This window comes from Scleropages formosus, chromosome 3 (genome assembly GCF_900964775.1).
Source record: "Scleropages formosus chromosome 3, fSclFor1.1, whole genome shotgun sequence".
Lineage (NCBI taxonomy): Eukaryota > Metazoa > Chordata > Actinopteri > Osteoglossiformes > Osteoglossidae > Scleropages > Scleropages formosus.
This window is the reverse complement of record NC_041808.1, coordinates 3,404,254-3,425,594: the sequence shown is the minus strand read 5'-3', so window position 1 is coordinate 3,425,594 and position 21,341 is coordinate 3,404,254. Positions and strand designations below refer to the sequence as shown.

Below are 21,341 nucleotides of genomic sequence, written 5' to 3'. Positions count from 1 at the left end.
CTACGTGATAAAAGCCTTTTGCAGATTCTTACACAGCGACACTTTTTCATGTAACCCGGTTGCTAAGCAACGGCGAATACCTGATAGGTACACAAAGGAAACATTTGCTGAGGAAACAGGCGCAGGTCTTTTCTGATTTGACAGAGGGGATCATGGGAGGTGGGCGGGGCAGCGTGAGGGGCCTTGTGGGGAATTAAGTAGCAGGGGCCAAACGAATGCAATCAGTGTGTGTGACTGACAGCGTGAAGGACGCCGGGGGTGCCGACCCCGCGGTTCCGTGGGACAGGAGGGGGCGCCGCTCACAGATCTCCCAGAATGCCCCGAATTGCCAGACTGCTCTCGTTCGCCGAGCGGCGGAGGCTCACGGAAAGAGGCTCATGCAGGGAGTGGCCAAGCTTGGGGGTGGGGTCGGGGGCGGGGTTTTGGAAGGAGGTTTGTGGTGGGAAATGTGGATGATCACACGTCCTTTGACCCTGCAGGAGGACTGACGGCAGTAGGAAGTGCTCACACACACACACACACACACACACACACACACAGTGTCAGCTGCACCCCTTACAGCTTCCGTAGGTTATGGAAATCGGTCGGGGGCGGGGCCTGCATTCCTGGGCAGTCAGACTCCGCCCACCACAGACACAGTGAAGGTGAACAGGAGTGACTGGGGAAGAAACAGTGTAAACCCCATCTGTCCTTTCTTTCTGTCACATTAACAAGGTGCTGACTGACCCTGACTTAACTAACCCTAACTGAACCATAATTGAACCGTAACTGACCGCAATGTGAACGTTTGCTCATATTCACAAGTGGAGATGGGTGTTCAGGTCGAGTCCCATCCCCCAAGGGTAAGACCTTGCCGTTCCTTCATCGGCTCTGATCCCCATTACCTGCGGGAGGACGGAGCTTCTTGGCAGCGGGAGAAGGGATGTACGGGGAGCAGTGGATGGGGGTGGCAGGAAGTGTGACCTCCAGCCTGACGTCGGCGTCACGGTCGGACCGCTGCTGTCACACGGTCGGGTGACACGAGCATCGCGCCCGTCTCTCAGCAGGCCCAGGTTTGGTGGTGGCTCTTCGCTTGGGTGGGTGGGTGGTCCTGTGGGAGTAGCGCCAGGGCACCGCACCGCACACACCAGAGGTAAATATTTAAAGACAACGTGCAAAGTGTCTCTTGCATATGGAAGATGAAAAAGGGGCAGCGAGTGGACTAAGCTGCACACACACAGCGACCCCTTTCACTGGAGCTATTAATAAAGTGCGTGCGTGCGTGCGTGTGTGTGCGCGCGTGCAGGCACGAAATGTTGAACACTTGAGAGTAACTGCTACCGAATGAGTAAGTGTGTGAGTAAGTGTGTAGGTAGTGAGTGTGGGTTCATGTCGACGGAAAGTTGATTGCGTGTGTGTGTGTGTGTGTTTGTATACGACTTTAGCCATATACGTTTGTGTGCATGTGTCAGTTCGTATCCACGAAACTTTGTGTGTGTGTGTGTGTGTGTGTGTGTGTGTGTAATCTGCTGGGTCTAAGAATATCTCACAGTTACTGTGCAACAGGAGTGTATAGAGGAGAGAGAGAGAGAGAGAGAGAGAGGGAGGGAGGGAGGGCGAGCGGGAGCGGGAGAGGGAGGCAGAGCAGGCGGCAGCCGGGGAGCGAGACACATGGACAGATAGAGAGGAAGGGGACAAAGTGAAGGCGGTGAAGTGAGCGAGCGAGCGAGAGAGAGAGAGAGAGAGAGAGAGAGAGAGAGAGAGAGAGAGAGAGAGGCGTGGAGCCCGAGGGGAGGGTCTACGCAACCTGTGTCATTATTCTTCGGGGGGGTGTGGGCATCACTCAGCTGTGGACCTCGGCACTCGGGGGAAGCCTGCAGCCAGGAGGAGTTCCCCTTTCTGCACCCGGCATCTCAGCACTGGCCCTACACACACACACACACACACACACACGCCGTCAGCACGGACACGCTGAGTTGCACACCCTGGGACGGCCACTCCGAGGAGGACCATGGGAACAGTGAGCGAACTTTGCGCCTCCAGTTTCCAGGCATTCCTGTGCCCCACGGTGAACAGCGCCCCCTCAGGTGGGTCCCCGGGCGCCTCTCCGGCCGCACTGGCTCGGGTTCGAACGAGCGCGCCTCTGCGTGCGCTCCTGCTTCTGTTGTGTAGTTTTGTGGTGTGTGTGTGAGTGTGCGAGTGTGTGGTTGCACCGCTGGCTCAAGTGTGTGTGGGACAGGAAGCTGGGTCAGCGCCGCTGCTCTGATGCCACGGTCCGCGTCCACGTTTGACGCGAAAACGGACGGCACGAGGCGTGTGTGTCCGACACTCGAAGGATTCGCGCAAACTTCTCTCTCTAGGCACGACTGACACACGCACCTCACAGTCCTTCACCTGTGTGTGTAGTAGTGTTTGCTGTGGTCGTTCGCGCCGCTGAGAGAGCGGGCTGCTCCCTGGCAGTCCAACCCGTAACCAAGGTGTCGCTCGCTGCTGCGGGAAGTTTCTTCCAGAAGGAGACATCGCTAATAATTTAATGTGATATTGGGGCTGTGTTGCCGTGGCGACATACAGAGCTTGTCGGTGTGGAGAGAAGCATCTCCAACAGAGGCAGAGAGATGCTGGAGATTTTGTGTAGATGTGGAGAAAAAGAGAGAGAGACCTGTGTGAACTGGTGGAGGGAGTGCAGAGGGTTCGGGTGGAGAAGGGTTCGACCTCAGCGAAGCTAAATGGAAATAGGTGGACACTGCAGGGGTTGGGTGGAGCTGATTAGACGGTATTGGTGTTGGGTGGAAATGTTTGGTCAAGTATTGCTGTTGGGTGGAGATGTTTGGTCAAGTATTGCTGTTGGGTGGAGATGTTCGGTCAAGTATTGGTGTCGGGTAGAGATGTTTGGTCAAGTATTGCTGTTGGGTGGAGATGTTCGGTCAGGTATTGCTGTTGGGTGGAGATGTCTGGTCAAGTATTGCTGTTGGGTGGAGATGTTTGGTCAAGTATTGGTGTTGGGTAGAGATGTTTGGTCAAATACTGGTGTTGGGTGGAGATGCTTAGTCAAATACTGGTGTTGGGTGGAGATGTTTGGTCAAATACTGGTGTTGGGTGCAGATGTTTGGTCAGGTATTGGTGTTGGGTGGAGATGTTCGGTCAAGTATTGCTGTTGGGTGCAGATGTTTGGTCAAGTATTGGTGTTGGGTAGAGATGTTTGGTCAAGTATTGCTGTTGGGTGGAGATGTTCGGTCAGGTATTGCTGTTGGGTGGAGATGTTTGGTCAAGTATTGGTGTTGGGTAGAGATGTTTGGTCAAGTATTGCTGTTGGGTGGAGATGTTCGGTCAGGTATTGCTGTTGGGTGGAGATGTTTGGTCAAGTATTGGTGTTGGGTAGAGATGTTCGGTCAGGTATTGCTGTTGGGTGGAGATGTTTGGTCAAATACTGGTGTTGGGTGGAGATGCTTAGTCAAATACTGGTGTTGGGTGGAGATGTTTGGTCAAATACTGGTGTTGGGTGGAGATGCTTAGTCAAATACTGGTGTTGGGTGCAGATGTTTGGTCAGGTATTGGTGTTGGGTGGAGATGTTCGGTCAAGTATTGCTGTTGGGTGCAGATGTTCGGTCAGGTATTGGTGTTGATAGGAACTGGTTGGTCAGTTACCTATGTTGGGTGGAGCTGGTGGAACATCTGTCATTGGATGCCTGTTGCTAGCTCTGGGTTTTGCACGCAATCTAGATGTTTCTGTGTGAAGAGTCTCCGCACTGCATTAACCCCATGGAGCCCCACATTCCCATCACTTACGTTTCCTCCACTAGTTCCGAGCCTCTGTTGTATTGCCGTTTGTTTGCCATATTTCTCCAACCATCGCGACATCCAGCCACATGTGAAAGGAGGAGATCTTTCCAGACACCTTGCAGTTCACTGCCCTCGTCCTCACTTCCCGTGATTTTGTTATTTGTATCCTTGGCGGCTCTTTTGAACCGCAGCGACATGTAAGAGTAACGGCACGTCTGAGTGGCGTGACGTTCGTCATTCTCCGCGGTGAGCATGAGAGAGAGATCATCGGATGTTCTCGCAACATCGGTGGACCCCAGTCATGCTGCGGACATACGCAAGAGCCCCCCGCACACACACGTGCTCACCAGTGTGGTTTGGGCTGTTTTGTGTGTGTGTGTCTAGCTGGTCAGGAGGAACATCTCAGAAGGCGTTACCGAAGGAGCGCGACGTGTTTGTGGGAAGCTCTCTCCCCCCAGGTGTGGTGTGTTAGAACTACAAACAAACAAACATACAAAGAGATCAGGGCAGCTCCTCTCTGAACCTCTCGTTGGACCAGTGACTCGAAGGAAAGTAGGAGACATTGGGGTGAATGACACAGCTGGAGTGAGGACTGGGTCACCCACCCTGCAAGGCCACATGGTCAGCGCTCCCCAGGTGGACGGCAGCGTCCCTCAGTGTGGGGGGGGGGTCACACCACTTTGGCCGGGAATCGACCCCACTGTGCGAGTTCCACGTGGTCTCCTTCTGTTGTACCTTCGGGAAACGTCTTACTAGAGGGGGTGCAGCTGTTGTGCAGGTTGGACTGCTGTTCTGTGCCGGTTGGAGGGTGTGTTTCTTCCTGGGGGGTGGGCAATCTGCCAGAAAGCCCCGCCCATCTGGTCCCCGCTGCGCTGATATCGATAGCTCTAATAACAAACCCCAAATCCCAGGCCAGCCCGCCCCACCATCGCTCCCGCAGCAGGACCTGGGCCTTATGGGAGACCAGAGAAATTTCGTTTAAGTCCCCCCCACCGGTGAACAGAAACGCACGTTTCCCTCATGTGGGCGCCGTGACTGCGCAGGGAGAAGCGCCGTCGCTGTTGTCGATGTCGATGTTGTTTGGGCGCCGCGGAGCGCGGCTGCGTGGGAGGCCGCTCGCGCCGTGTGTGATCCGTCTGTCCGCTCCGCTCGCGCCCGCGCCGCTTATAGGCTCCCGCAAAATTAGTCCGAACAGATTGAGCTTCGACGAGAGAAAGCGCCCGCGTGATCTGGACCGCGTCGCTCCGTCGGACCCGAAACCCTGCGCCGCTAGGGCCCGCGGACTCAACGGCGCGCACGAGTGCGCCCCCTTCCCACGCGTCGCGAAGGCACAAATACTGCGGTGGACCGTAATTCCTGTCTGTCTCTCACTGAGTGCCTGCTGCTCAGGGTTTGATCTCAAACAGCTTCGCACAGCTGGATGTTTCCATGGAACACGTTAAGTGCGTGGCTGCAAAGTTCGGCACTGAGCGGCGCTCTCTAGGCCCCCCGCCGAGAACCCCCCTGCGCGCCTTTTGCAGGTTATAAGCAGAGTGCATTTGGTGGGCGTGCGACGCGGGGTGGGGTGGGGTGGGGGGTCCACTGCCACAAGAGTGGGCTTCTGGTTTGAACATGAAAGAGATTGAGATGCACCTGAACAAAAGGAGGTGGCAGAGCGCCATCGAATGGTCACCCTGCAGCGGTGGAGAGACCTCTGGGCCCAGAAAGAGAAGGAGCGGAGGGCTGCGAGCACAAACACCGAGGACCGTGTGCTGGGTCCAAACATGGACCTGAAACGGGAAGTCTGCTTCTTCAAGACCCAGGAAGGGCCTCCACTCCTACCCCTACTGTTATAATTCTTATTCGCTAAGCTACTTACCCCGAGGAGGGTGTGGTGGCGCAGTGGGTTGGACCGGGTCCTGCTTTCTCGTGGGTCTGAGGTTCGAGTCCCGCTTGGGGTGCCTTGTGAGAGACTAGTGTCCTGTCCTGGGTGTGTCCCCTCTCCCTCCATCCTTACGCCCTGTGTTGCCGGGTTAAGCTCCGGCTCCCCGTGACCCCCGAATGGGACAAGCGGTTCAGATGATGTGTGTACTTACACCGATTTACCCATTTATACAGCTTGGTAATTTTTACTATTCTGTGCATCTTGATCCAGGCCACTGTAGGAGGAGGTGGGATCAAAACCTGGGACGATTTTTTACAAGGCGAGAGCTCCAGCCACTACGCCACCTGCTGGCCCCATATACCTCTGTCAATGGGAGTCGTAGTCTATCGCTTTGGGTGAGCTGAGCACCGGAGACGATAACGTGGAGGAAGGCGAGACGGCGAGGGGCAGGACTGTGGCTGCGCACGGCAGCAGTGCTGCGGTAAATTAAAAGGGGATAATTTGCGAGCTGTCAGAAAGCGAGGCCCCGTCTCCGTCCGCATCTCCGGTTTGAGATCCAAAACGTCGTCCTGCTGCGGGCAGCAAATAAGCTGATGAGCTACCTGAGGTCTCGCACCCCTCCCCGGGATGAGAAGCTGAGCCTGTTTGTATAAATCCGGGACATATTTACATTTATTCATTCATCTGACGCCTTCCTGCAGGGTGACTTACAGTGGTGTGTTTCTTCGCTAAGCTACTTGGACTGATTTAAAGCACGGTAATTCTTACCAGATCAATCTGGAATAAATACCTTGCTCACGGGCACTACAGCAGGTGGTGAGATTTGAACCCAGGACCAGCGATTGAAAGACGACGACGGCTTTTAATAGCATTCCACCTGCTGCCCACATATAAACTATGAACTATATACAAATATGTGATCTAAGTGTGTATATATAGTGTCTCAAATGTGCTGTAATTTTTAACTCCTAAGGTCACCAACATTAGAGGAAAATTAACCGGCAAATTATTGCTGCTGCACGTTATTAAAACGGCAATTCAAACGCCAGGTTAAAAGATTAATACCGTGTGAGACTTAAACAAATACATGACAGCGTTCGATGGATTTTCACAGTTCTGCAGGCAAAAGGAAAAAATTACCCGGTTTGATTTTTACTTACTGAGGAAAAGTGCTGGAGGCTAATCGTTTCTTCCAACGGTATGAAATTATAAGAAACAGAAGGTGGATTGTGACGTTTACCTGTTTTTCAAATGTTCACATGTCAGTTGCGTAATCCGGTAATTCTTTAACTGTGGCTCATCTGTCTTCAAACAGGAAGGTGCGGATTCGTATTCAACATCAGACTGTTGTGGTTCAACTGTAAATGTTGTGTTGGAAGAGTTTTACTCCGCATTTTTCTCTCAATTTAAAAAAGTAAAATACTAAACCGGACGTGGTCATCGGTCATCATGTCCCCTGTGTAGCCTATATATTGTGGAGCTGCCGCAACACGTCGTCCAGAGGGAACCGTCTGTTGGTCCAACTGAGTTTAGTGAAGCAGCGGGGCTGTAGTCCAAATGGCATCGTGCTGAATTGTACGGGACCGCGTTGAATCACACAGGACTGTTCTGAATCTCCCGTGACCAAAATCTCACCGCTACCATGTCTGATGAGCTTCACTCTCACCAGTGAACCTCAAGGAGCACCAGCTATTTGAATAGCATTCCAGGGACCACGTTGTTTTAATATTTATTATGGTTATTATTATTTCAGCAGTAGCACAGGGAAGGTTGACTGAACAAGGGCCTCTACTGAGGCTTCCCTTCCCCCACCTCTAAAACAGTTTTTTCAAGGTTATGTAAGGCAGCTCCTTTCGTGCCAATGAATTGCCACCGAGGGCATTTCGGCAATAAGGTGGTTGGCAGAAATGGGCGGCTGAGGTGTATTTTAGTCCTATGTCCCACCGGGCTCGCGGAATTGCGGCACTGCAAGGTGATGTTCCGATGGACACTGTGAACACAGTGTCGGGGTCGCGATTCCTTCCCTTCACGTGGTGCTCGTGCTGACGGTCACAATTTTCCCTGCTGACCTCATGAGCCGGACGGAGATGAACCTCACTGCCAGCCAGAACTTCTTGTCTCGTATTTTAATGGGAAAGAAAACGAAGATGGTGAACCCAGCTGAGATAGGAAAGAATTTCAGCTGGGCCGAGTGTGTGTGTTTGTGTACACGTGTCTTTTCTGTGTGTGTATCCGGCCCCGGGGCAGGTGTTCTGCGTAGAAGGATGCCCGCCATCTTCCTTCTGGCGGCACAGATGTTTTGCCGAGACCCCACCGCTACATCTCTGCTGCACGGACCCAAGCGGCAACTCCAGATGCCAGACGCGGTTGGCCGACCCCCGTGGCCCACCTCACTCGCTCCCGTTGCTCTCCAAAGCCCCATGGCTCTCTCTCACCGCAGCGACTCTGCTGAAATCACCCCAGCTTTGCTTTGTGCGGAATGACTCCCCCAGCCCATAAGATTTACTATTTTTACCCTCTGAGGGAGGGGAGCGAGACCCACCGAGAGCCTGTTTTGTGGCAGAGCGCGGGTCAGCTCCGCGTCCCGCCCTTCGGAGCCCCCCAGGAAAGTGCCGAATTAAGACCTCAGCATCTTTCTCAGGGTGTAAAGGAGAACCTTCTCCTGGCGACGAGCAAATGTTTCGACAGTGCTTGGTTTGGACCCTCTGAGGCCAAATTGTTGTGTGGCAGCGGGACTGCGGCGTTCAACGCAAGCTGGAAATGTAACACCCCCTCATTATGTCTTCGGTTCGACCCAGGTGTGCAATGTGTTCGCGTGTGTGTGCGCACGCTCGGGACCTGACGTGTGTGTGTGTTGTGTCGGGGGGGGCACATTGTAAGGTCACCAACACACGCTGGACGACGGGCACAGCTCCTTAAAAGCAGTGGAATACAGACCACCGTGAGAATAACAGCGACGGCTACGGTTTGAATGGTTTAGAAGGAGAAAGGCCCCGTACGCTTAGGGGAAGGGGGGGTTGGCGAGGTACCGTGGTACGAGTCACCGCACCAAGGGGAACGAACGCTCCTAGTGCTTCCCACACCTTTGCAATCATCATCAGCACAGCACAGAGGGCTTTTAAGAGTGAGTCACTACCCCCACACAATGGGAGCCAGATGGTTTGCTGGGTGCAAGCGTGTGCGGTGGGGGGGAGGTTGGCTCCTTATTATGCCGCGGCAGCGATGACGTACCGGCAGGGACTCGATGACCACGTCCTCGGAGCAGCCTCCTATCGCATCCCTCGGTTCAGCCGCAACAGGTGGATGAGTCGCGCCCGAGAGGCGCCGGCGCCTCGCTAAGAGTGCATTTATTCTTATTTATCGGAGGTCTTTTCGTGCTGCGATTCTCCGCTCCTTGGTGGTGTTGTGGCTCTTCCATTTACACCGCTTCATTTCAGAGACACTTTTCTCCAAAGCGACGTGCAGCGATTCTTAACTAGTACTGAACTGACACCTTTATCCAAGGTGATTTACGCTGCGATGAAGTACCTACAGTCCTTCACACATCTGTACAGCAGAGCAGTGCAACACACACACACAAAAAACAGTATTTGACCCATTTATGCCACAGCAGCATATATTTAGTGTGTCATTTCAGGGTAAGTACTTTGCTCCAAGGTGTTGTACTATAAGCAGGAAGTGTGGATCGAACCAACAACCTTCAGGCTACAGGTTCCTGCCTTTAAACACTGTGCCACCCGCTGCCTTCTTACATCCTTTCGGTGTGAGTACTCTTTTGCGAAGCTCCCGTTTTGTCCCGAGGAGCCAAATTGCCTCGAGCTGACTCGCACAGGCATACCGTGGGGTCACCGGCCCACGTGGCTGAAAACTCGGAGCAGCCGGCCATCCAATTCAGGACCCCCAGGTGGCTGAAAGCCCCGATGTGACCACTCTATGTGTCAAGCGGGAGAAACCCATTTGTGTTATCCTGTCTTTAAAAGGCATCAAAGTGCGGTAACGTGCAGTAAAGTGTACCAAAGTACGGTAAAGTGCTGCTGAGAGCAGAGGAAGGAGAGTGCCCAGCGAAAGAGCCCAAATGGAGAGAAGAGCCATAGATGAACCGTTGTGTCTTTCAGCACTAAAACATCTCTGCTCTGTAGACTCTCTGTATCTCTTTTCTTACGTGATGGACAGACCAGGACATACATGTGACAGATGGTCTCGGGGTTGAAGCGTTGACCAGAAGGTTGCTGGGATGAACCCCGATAGGGGAGATGCTGTTGTAACCTTGGATCCATGAATTGCCACCTTGAAGGCCGCTCCATTTTATGTGTGTGTAAGCAAGGAAGCTGACCATCTCTGGTCTCTCGTGGTTCGGGATGGTGGATCAGATGACCTTGCGGTGTCCACCACTTGAGGTCAGCCGCCAGTGGAGCGCTCCATCGGCCCTGGAACGCTTCACGTGATCCCTTGAGACGCCGGAGGAGCAGTCAGGGATAACAGAGGAATTTCACATGAAAGCTAACTGTGAAATAATGTTATCGGGGACTAATGAAACTATCAATCTGGCCGTTCCCATGGCAACCACCCCTTTGATTGGATCACAGTAATGAATGTTGCTGCAAGGTCCGCACCTCCAGCTGGGGCCGGCGACGTCGTGGCCGCAGCAGCCGACTCGACGATGGAGGAATTGCCTCCGTTGCTGGATGCTGACAGTTTATTATTGACCACGGAGACGTCGTCGGAGAAGCAATTTCGAAAGGCGGGTTACTCGGCAACAGCGCCCCCTGGTGCCTCGCACCGCAAGACCTGTGTGGTGCCGCGACATCATCCCGTTCCTCCGCCGCTCCTCCACGCAGCTGCGGGGGTCCGAATGTCTTTGTCGCCTTTCGAATTTGCTTAGCAAACTTGTTTATCCAGAGCACCTTTCGTAGACAAATTTCTTTCGCGGTATTCAAACCTGCAGTCGCGGCCGGTTCTTGAGCCACGGCACCAGTTGCCGGAGGTGTGGTTCTGCTCCACGTCATTCGGATTACCCTGACCGCTGTCTGAAGCAAAGGGCGAATGCTTCCAAGGAAACACGAAACCGTCTTTCGGCCGTGGGGCTCGCATTCCCGCTGTTCCAGTCCCCGGCTCGTCTCCGGAGCCGACGGAAATCCCGGAACCGGTGCTGCTCCGGGAGGAGCCTGATGGACACTTGGCCGCGCTGACATGCAAATGTGTTGAAATTGTGGCGGAGGTAATGAGTAAGGTGGGGGTTAGGGTGGGGAGAGGAGGGGGGCTGCCGCATCCTGGACGATGTGTGTCGCCGTGCCACTTCAAAGAGGCAGCACCGGAGCAGGGAATCATCAGGAGTCCAAGTGGAGCTCCTGGCTGCTGCTGGTGCTGGCCGTCGCTCGCAGACGTGCGTGTTTATTGCGGCCAAGTCCGTCTCGAGTAGATCGAACCGCCGCGGAGGCACCCGCTGTCGCCATCCGGCTTCTCGCCGATAGGACGGTTCGGGGGATGTAATTTTAGCAGGGGCTGGTTGCTGGGGGTGGTGGGCGGGTGAGGATTCTTCGGTTTGTTTGGTTCAGCTCCCGCCGCCAGACAAATTGTGTCGCCTAGCGATAAAAAGATTTAAAAAGAAAAAAGAGAAGGGGTTCAGCGTTCTTTGCACATGCAAATCATTACGAGGTATTTGTGTGATGTTTAGACAGGAGTGTTTCGTCACGAGTGAGGAGCGCGTTGAGGAACCCGGCTCTCGCTGGAGGCCGGAGGTTGACAACTGGTCACGTAGAGCTGACATTGTACTCGTATTTATTCGTCTCATACTTGCAGCGTGAGGTTTGTACACAAAGCTTCTTACACTGATTTACTCAGTTTTACTGTATCAGTGCTGAGATCAGGACTACTTCAGTTGGAGGTCAGATTTGAACCCGGGACCTTCACTTGCAAGGTCACAGCTCTAACTGCTGTGCCACCTGCTGGAGTGACGTATGAGTGACATGAAGATGTGCCGTGCGTCCTAGAAGCAATCGGCTACTGACCTGTTAATTGGGAGCTGAGATTTCGTCTGCGCTGAGGCTCCTGTGTCTGACAGGGGTGCGAGGGCTGGGTCGGCCAGCGGCCAGCGGAGGGCTCCACCGCAACCTAAAACCCGATCCGTGTTCAAGGTGCCTTTCGCGTCATAAACAAATGCTGAGAAAATGTTGAGCGACAGATCAAGTCAGAAGCGTCAATAACAGAGACGAGAAACACAGCGAACGTGGAAGCAGGAGTGTTTCCTCAAGAGAGGGTGTGTGTTCTTCAGCGTCTTACTCGGGGATTTGAACCCGGAACCCCCTGGAGATTGAGCCTTCTAAGTTCTCCGAAAAGCAACCATGACCGTGACACACACTGTACCTGGGCTCTGCACCCAGACCTTGACACATGTGTTTCAGTGGGGTAAAACGGTCGAGGTGCTGAGGGGTGTGAAGCACTCCAATCTGCTCCCCCCCCCCGGGTTATTTTTGGCTCTAGTGGCCTGTTCAGGGACATGCGCTTCATTAAGTATGAGAAGCGGTAAGAGACGGAGTGTGTCCCGTCCCCACCCTTTTGACACCATCTCACACGCTTTGTCCCCCGTCCCCCATCTCTCAAAGCTGATTAAATCCTGCTGCAGATCACTGGCAGAGCTGTGACTCTTAATGAGCGGATTGACCTCAGCACCCGAAGGCTCGTGCCCACACGCTCTCGACAGCGTGTTGTTAGAGCGCACACTTTCCGCTCAGCCCTGTTATTACCTCTCGCGCACTCCCGGAAGGCGGTTGGCACGAGAGAACAATTGCTCAGTAGAGCGCCCTCTTGTGGCAGCTGACAGTCTTCCCCTCCTCTGAGCCGCACGTGGAGAAGGAACACGTTTGCCCTGCCGTTCTGGTGATTTACCTCAGCATGGGTGAAAGTGCGGCAATTAATTATAAAAGGCGCGGTGCGCTGGAACAGGAGTGTGTGGGAGCTCTGCGGCGCTCGCAGAAGGAGCGGAGGAGGCCGCAGCCACGCCGAGCTCTGGCTCATTAGATGAGCTGCCAAGCAGACGGAGTCCCTCGTCTGCGGAACGACCGCTTTTGTCTGCTGGGCGTCGGGTGCCGGTGGGGGGGGTCACTTCTGGGTCCAGGTTGGTCTCTGGGGTTCGAGCCGTGGGTTGCCGGGTCTCTGGCTGGTAAAGCGCCCTTAGGGCACATGGGAGAGGAGATGGTGCCGGTTGAGGAGGATTTATGTCTCTGCTGTGGTCGAGGTTGGGGGGGGTGCAGGGTCCAGGGACAGAGAGGAGCGGGGTACACTGCGCTGGGACACCATCAGTGGGGTCTCCCCCGTGGCACCGTGATGTGTGGGGGGGGGGAGACAACGTGGCTGTGGTTCTCTTGGGAGTGTCAGATGTAGACTGGAGATTCTTAATCTCGAACCCCTAACCCCTAACTCCAACTCTAACTCTCAATATTCACAGTAACACCCAGAGTCTGCTGGGCACCTCTATGGCTACGGTGGAACAGGGTGAATAGTGTCCTTACAGTGAACATGAGATGGTGGCAGACAGGGTGTGTGTGTGTGTGTGTGTGTGTGAGAGAGAGAGGGAGGGAGAGAAAATGACTTGGCATCTCTTTGGCTTTACAAGTTGTTTTGAAGTGGTTGCCATGGCATCTGGATCCCACCATGAAAGACCCACTTGCGCCCCCCTCTGGCTGTACAAAGAACACACAGGTCGGTGTCGGTCATCGGTCCTCCAGCTTTTCTCGCTGTGTGCTGAGACCCAGGACTGCCAGGGGTTCGAGGCACTTAAAGGGCATTGGGTGTTTGGCTGCGTTCTTCTGGGATGGAAGGAGAAGGATTAGCCCCCCCCCGTCTGGGACCCGATCCGACAAACCCAAAACCCGGCGCCATCCTCCCATGAGGCTTCGATCCTGTTAATCCCTTGAGCTGGATGGGATCGTTAGTGGCAGATTTACTGTCTCAGGGGTCCATCACGGTCACTCCTGGTCTTCACTCTGACACGGTCGTCCGGGGTCCTTTTACCTCCACACAGTATCGAGGCCTTTCGGTGCTCACGACATCCAGCAGATTCGGTCCATCTCGGTCACGCAGCCGACACACGACAGGTCACCCTGACGCTTTCCCTTCTTTTCCAGCCATGTGCTACAGAGTCCCCCCAGGGGAGGTGCGGTTAAAGTGATTTTGTAGAGCACAGTCCCTACCCAAGGGGGCGTGGTGGCGCGGTGGCGCAATGGGTTGGACCGGGTCTCCTGCTCTCCGGTGGGTCTGGGGTTCGAATCCTACTTGGGGTGCCTTGCGGCGAACTGGCGTCCCATCCTGGGTGTGTCCCCATCCTGGGTGTGTCCCCACCCCCTCCAGCCTTATGCCCTGAGTTGCCGGGTCAGGCTCCGGTCCCCCGTGACCCTGTATTGGACAAGCGGTTCAGAAAGTGTGTGTGTGGGTCCCCATTCAACACGGTTTCCTTGCCCCAAAGCTGCCAGTGACTGATTTAAGGCCGAATGTCTTCCTGTATTGGGAAAACCGAGGGACACCCTGGAGAGATGAGTTCAGCCTGCTGGACCGCACTGAACTGGCTTATGGGAGGTGGAGTGACTCAGAGGAGGTCAGGGGTGGCTGTGCATTTCTTTGTCACCAGGGGACTTCACATGGGCTTACTGTGAGGAAATAGGTTGTTCCTAACATGGAAAAGTGTGTGTGTGTGTGTGTAAGAGACACATGAACGTGAGGGAATAAGGCGCATTTAGAGTTTTCCTGTCTGCCAGTCAAATTATTTTACCAGCACAATGAAGCAGAGCAGCATTGAACATCGCCATGACAGCCAGGCTCCCTTGACCTAAGCCGTGACAAGACGTCCCTCAAAATGGCCCCAGCCCACAGCTGACTCTGACTTCCTTTACCACCCACACGAATCCTTCGGCACCATGACCTTTCGACCTCGTTCACTCTCTCTGTCTCCGCTGACTTCACTTGCTGGCACCTCGAAGCTCTGCTCTGTCACTCTTCTTTCCCACGAGCACAGTTTTGCTGGGAGGGGATTGTGTGGGTGGCACGGCGCTGCTGTCTCACAGCACCCGGGTGGTACGAGAGGATGTGGGTTCGATCCCCGCTCAGTCTGTGTGGAGTTTCCTCCGGGTGCTCTGGTTTCCTCCCACACTCCAAAGACATGCTGTTCAGGTTCCCCCATAGTGTGTGAGCGACAGAGTGTGTGTTTCACTGGTGTATGGATGAGTGACCCAGTATAAGTAGTGTATCTAGCAGTGTAAGTTACCGCGGTGAATAAGGTGTGGGCTCATAACACTACATAGAGTTCACTGGAAGTTGCTTTGGAGAAAAGTCTCTGATAAATAAGGGGCGCGGTGGTGCAGTGGGTTGGACCGGGTCCTGCTCTCCAGTGGGTCTGGGGTTCGAGTCCCGCTTGGAGTGCCTTGTGACGGACTGGCGTCCCGTCCTGGGTGTGTCCCCTCCCCCGCCGGCCTTACGCCCTGTGTTGCCGGGTAGGCTTCGGTTCCCCGCGACCCCGCATGGGACAGGTGGTTCAGAAGATGTGTGTGTCTGATAAATAAATAAATAAATGTAAATGTGTGTGGTACTTGAAGTGACAACTAGAGGCCACCAACTCTGAACTCTGCACATTGACCCTTAGCTATAAGTCCATTATCTGGCCCTAAATTGTTCCTCAACCCTCACTGAATATTGAAAAACTAGACAGTGAAATTACTTATTTTATTAGTTTTCATGGGGAAAATTCCTAGTTTGTTCTAAGACCATCTCAAGCTCACGACAAAATCACCCCTAATGATGTCTAATATCTTAAGGAAAAAGTGTTCAAAATTATATAGGGTTTTACTTCTTTGCCATTTGTTCCTTGAAAGCAATAACATTTTTTTTTTATTCAACAGCATTTTCTTTTTTAATTGTCCACCCAGAATGTGTATTAAAAGCTTCCTTACAGTCATGTAAAGTCTACATACGGAATAAAGGTAAAAACAATGAATTTTCTTTTTATTTTGTTGTATTTTACGTTTAACTTTTTTTCTCCTACTCTATAAATGCAGAAATTGAACAAGTGGCATGAGTTAATAATTAGAAAATGCGTGCCAATGTGGTTATGCGAGCCTGACCGCGGAGTGGCAGACTGCAGCTGAGAGCGTGGGTACTTGGTTCCCACAATGCACTGCGTCTCAGTTTCTCTCACACAGCAGCTCGGCGCAGTTTCCAAATGAGGCCACAGCTCATCGAACCCGACCCGCATCGTTGGCCAGGACCTGATGTCGCAGACCAGATATACGGAATTGAAGGACGATTGGCGATAAGTGGTATTCGGGGGCCGCAGAATGGACACGTTTAAAACTGAATATCAGCGTCACCCAATCTGGCAGGAACTTTTCATTCTTGAGGTAGTTTTTAATTTGAAAGCTCCAGTCACATTTAGCCGACGCTTTTCTCTAAGGCAATTTACATTGTTAAAGTTGCAGTTATTTACCCATTTATACAGCTGGGTAATTTTACTGGAGCAATTCAGAGTAAATTCCTTGCTCGAGGGAACTACATCTGGAGGTGGGATTCAAACTTGTGACTTTGGGGTTCAATGTCTGCAGCCCTAACCCTAACCCTAACCCTACCAGCTGTCCTGGGCCTTGTGGTCCACATTTTCACCTACAGGGGTGAAACTGCTCTATGATCTGGTCAGGAACCAGCGAGGGCAATGTAGCAGTGTGAGATGATGATGATGATGATGATGATGATCATCATCATCATCGTCATCATCTTCACCGCCAGGGACTGGTGCTCATGGCAGACTCCTGCCAGCATCGCTCGGCAGCAGAGCGAGGATGATGGGAGCATGGGTGGAGAACAGCCACGTCTCCCAACTTCACAGAATCTGAGGGCCTTTAAGGCATCCTTGGCCACTTTTATGTTTGCAGCTGTTGTGTAATGTGAGCTCATGGACAGATGGGGGCGCTGATGTGCGTGTGATCACCGGCGGCGTTGTCGTGTGGCGCCCGCTGTCCGGGAGGAGCGGGACAGCTGAGGAGTCGTGCAGGGAGCTTCTGCGGAATTCCGTCACGGGACCGTTTCGGCACAGAGGTGGTCGTGCCGGCGCCGGAGTGGCTCGAAACCGAGTCGAACCGCATTCGTCGAGTTGCGAACTGGTGGCCGATTACGACCGAGCTGAGTTCGGAATAAGAAGGATGGACCGGAGCCAGAGACGATGTCAGATCGTGGCTGTTTCGGTGGGAACCGTCACCACTGGGCGCCACCTCTTCATCCCCATGTGCACAACCGGTTGGAGTGTCGACTGTGTCGAGAGATCGATGCGATCATGAACCGTGACCGTGACATTTCTGGACACGACGAGGTTTCGTTGCCAATTGGTCCATTTGCTGCTCAAGGTCTTTGTTGGAAATGCTCCCCCCGACCCCACCCCTTCTCAACAACATGCTGTGCAAAAAAGGAATACGACAGCGGACAGCAGGAGGCGCAGCGGTTCGAGATGCGGTCTTTGGACTCCCTCATCAAGGTACCAACCCTGAGCTGACAGTACAAGTTATCCAGCTGTATAAATGGGTAAATCGGTGTAAATGGTAGCTTTTGGTTCCCACTTGCTTTGGAAAAAACTCAGATCGAAAAATAAGTGAAAATAATGAATTCTGAGTCTCATCCGTCTCTGGGTTCTGCTCGCAGAGATGCTGGCGACACGAGTCCGAGGAGGTCGGTTCTTGTCTTTTGCTTCTTCTTCCATTAGACTCTTCGTTCTTGTCTGATACTTGGCAGGGACTCGAACCCTCTCCCTTCCGGACGGACGGCTGTACACGAGATCCTCTTCCGAGCAAGACGTGTTCGCTGTAACCGTGGAGACGGCGATCACTTCTGTAAACGGTCATGTCGACTCACGTGAACTTCCCGCTCCGGAATCCTCATTATTGTTACTGAGACAAACGCGGTTTTGGAAACGGTGGCTCAACGTCGGGGCGAAAGGCGAAACGACGTATGGCGGGAAAGTTGCTGTCCTCCTCTTCAAAAGTTAGGGAAAACAGCGCTTCGTGGGAACGGAGCGTCGCTCACATTCACCGGCCTGCTGCTACAGGAGGTCATCGGTTGCGATCCGTAGGCCACGTGTGGTCGATGAGTTTTCTTTCACTCAGATTCACGATTATTCCTAAGCAGTGTGTACATGAGAGTAGCACACACACACACACACACACACACAATATGGACCGACACAGTTATTTTCTACCAATTTTTGAATGGTTAGTGACGCATCTAGGGGTCAAAGTGTCTCTAACGACTGATGTGTGTAACTGAGAGGAGGTGTGTCCTACAGAGAGCTCCATCTGTAGATTAATAGCTCCATTATTATTATTTGAAAATATAAAATAATAACAATAATTTCTTATTATTGTGCTGCAATAATATTATAACCCAGTATAATACTGTAATAATTATTATAGATGGGACCATCTGTATATCAATAGCAACATTCTTATAATGCTAAAGTATATATTATTATATATTGTATATTATATATTACATGTTAAATGATTTATCGCTGCGACCCCAACTCAGGACAAGCAGTTGTTGACGATGGATGGATGGATAACAATAGCAATAATTTATATAATATAATAACAATAGTAAAAGTATTATTATTATTATTATTGATTGTTGTGCTGTGATATTGTATAATTCCGTAACAATAATAATAATTATTCTCACATTTATTCATTTATCTGATGCTTTTCTCTTACAGACTTAGAGAGTAGCACTGATGCATTCGCACACTTGGGTAATTTTTACTCTCTCGGTTCATGGTAAGAACTTAGATCAAGGCTACTGTAGCAGGGGGTGGGATTCGAACCCGATTCCCTCGAGTCTAAAGAGAGAAGCTGTAACCACTGCGCCCCCTATGGTCCGGTGTCCGCTAAAGGTTGAAGTAAAGGGGGGAGGGGGGGCACCTGTTTGTGGGCCAACCTGTAGAGTGGGGCTGGAGGGGCGGGGGGTGTCGCGCAGCTGGAGCTCCACGCGCCATCACACACTGCGTATAAGTTATATACACACACACACACACACACACACAGTGACTGCGCGCACCTGGCACCCTTGTCACGTGTCATGGTGGCACTAACATCATCATGATGTAAAACAACGTAAAACACAGTCGCTGCACAGATCCTTCCCACAATAAACTCTTTATTATCATAAAATTGTTTTACTTGTGGTGGTGCGGTGGCGCGGTGGGTTGGACCACAGTCCTCCTCTCCGGTGGGTCTGGGGTTTGAGTCCCGCTTGGGGTGCCTTGTGATGGACTGGCGTCCCGTCCTGGGTGTGTCCCCTCCCCCTCCAGCCCTATGCCCTGAGTCGCCGGGTTCGGCTTCGGTTCCCCGCAACTCCGAATGGGACAAGCGGTTCTGAAAATGTGTGTGTGTGTGTGTGTGTGCGTGTGTGTGTTTTACTTGCATAATCATTATGATAATGATTATGTGCGATTCACAGTTATAGCACCACGGTTGGGTTAAGGAAACACAGACGCGCGCGCACAGCCTATAACGTTTATTTTTGCACACAAACACATTAAACTTCGCATCGTGTGTGAGTGAGGGAAGGGAAAACATTTCGAGAAACAGTCGATACAGTGAGAAGGCGACGCGACTGTGTGTGTGTGTGTGAGAGAAAGAGGGAGGGAGAGAGAGAGAGAAAAACCCGCCCACGCGACTCCGCTCCCACTTAGCCGGACGCGCGAGGCGCCGCGGAACTCGCGACCTGCTGCGCGCGGCGACACTGTACCGTGTTTTACTCCGAGTTCGTACCCGGTCGCGGTCCCCGTGGTCACGAGACAAATCACAGTAAATCGGTGTGAAACGGCGCAAATCTGAAGAAGCGGGAGAACATGGTGCTCAAGTCGGAGGACGGAGTCGGTAAGAGTTATGTAACACTGTGTGTGTGTGTGGAAGACAAGGCGCTGTTCGGTACCGTTAATTCGCCGACCGAATTGATACAGCGCCGCCTCGTCTTCCACACACACACGTCGGGGGGTGGAGTTAAAGGGGTCCGGTCCCGTGCGTTCGTATGTGTGTGTGTTCGTATGTGTGTCACTATAAAGAGAGCGTCACCAAGTGTCCAGGTGATTCCAGGGACTTCTCACTGGTCACACACCACCACAGTGCTGACGGCAGTTGGAGTTGCTGGTTTATGTGTCTAAACACACACACACACACACACACACACACACACACACACACACACACACACACACACACACACGCCCACGCGCTGCAGGATGTGGGTTTGATTGTCTGTCTGATCAGTTTCCTTTTCCGAAACTGGAGGCGAAAACGGAGTAACGAGTAACGCACTCTTTGAAGACCAGCTGCGTTGACAGCACTGCACGGCCGCCTCGAACCCGTAGCATCGGCCGGAATGCGTTGGGGTCCAAGCCCCCGTAGTTTGTGTGAGACTCTTCGTCTTCCTCTTCGCGTGTTCTCCTTCCTCAGACTCGGCTCAACAGAAGAAGAGCTTCACGTGTGCACGCAGCTCGAGTGTCTGGCGCCACCATGTTACTGGTTTGCATCCCTCTGGTAGCTCCTGAAGTGACATTCAGATAGCAAATATTTACTGTACATAACCATAGCAGGTGGTGTTGCACTTATTTATGAAGCTGTCAGGGGATCAGGAGAAAAGTGGCTCAGAAGGACATGGGTTCGAGACTCTTCTTGGAGGCTGGGGAGGGTTCAGCAGCTCTGAGGGACACAAGGAGCTCATTCTACCACATCGGTGCTAAAAGTGGGAATTGAAAGACTTTAGATTTGGGACCCCTTGTGAGAGTCACCACGAGGCGACCAGAAGGGGAAGGGCACAGCGCCCTTTTCTTGTTGGTATTTGTTTCTTTGGAAGGTGGCTTGACGCGCAGGTGCTCGTGTGGTCGTGTTGCCCTCGCCCTTTGCCATGCCGTACCTCGACCGCTAAACCCACCCAAGCGGTAGGCGGTGCCTTGATGCCACCCCCCACCTGGGGCGGTGGTGGTGACTCAAGTGCTATGTTTAACTGTGCCACCTGCAGGGGGGGTCGCGGCCCCTCGACACAGAGATCTGTCTCCAGTAAGTGGACCTCAGCCGCTTTGTGTGTGTGTGTGTGTGTGTGTGTACGTGATCATAAACATGACAGATTATTCACTCGTGAACAGAGGGAATCTTTCGAAATAGAGAAAGTAGAAAACATCAAACAAAATAAGTATAATAACCACTTTAAGAAGAAAACTTGGGACTTCAGAACCCTTTACTTGCTTTTTTACATATAATAAATATTTATAAATATAGTGGGAGGCAGGGAAGAGGTGTCTCGTGGTCTGGCTGTACATGCTTCCTCAACGTGATTAATCCAGCCCCCCCAACACACAATGATTACTTGCCTAAATTTTCAGAGCCAGAAAGGAGGAATGGTTCTGATTGGAGGTAAAGCACGGTAAATGAAGGTAAAGCTTTGAGGAAGGATGACCGCCATCGCAATGAGGAATCCATGTGACGTGACTAATTGCGCCATTTCTATGTCAAAACCATTTCCTTGCAACACAGATTTGTCTCAGTGCATTACTGTTTTGGAGAGTTTAATTCGGGGAATTCACTCAACTCTCTAACTGCTCTGTAGACGCCAACTGATTCTTTAATTTTAATTTAAAAAAAAAAAAAAGTTTTTTTTTTTTTATTTTTTATTTTGGACCACTAGGGTCTCATCC

The 21,341-nt window shown here is 52.4% G+C and overlaps 1 protein-coding gene across 3 annotated transcripts in view; it reads left to right on the top strand.

The window, feature by feature from the left end:
* The window catches only part of cyth1b (cytohesin 1b), a 51,131-nt gene that overhangs the window by 4,533 nt on the left and 25,257 nt on the right, over positions 1–21,341 (top strand). The window contains exon 1 of one of the 3 annotated variants that reach the window (XM_029250185.1): positions 1,733–2,066. The exons of 1 other annotated variant lie outside the window; for it this stretch is intronic. In XM_029250185.1, the coding sequence (XP_029106018.1) occupies positions 1,991–2,066 (76 nt within the window). In that variant the 5' untranslated portion in view covers positions 1,733–1,990. Of the gene's footprint in view, positions 1–1,732; positions 2,067–19,311; positions 19,528–21,341 lie in introns of those variants that run through there. One more of the 3 variants, XM_029250186.1, reaches the window with a different exon arrangement.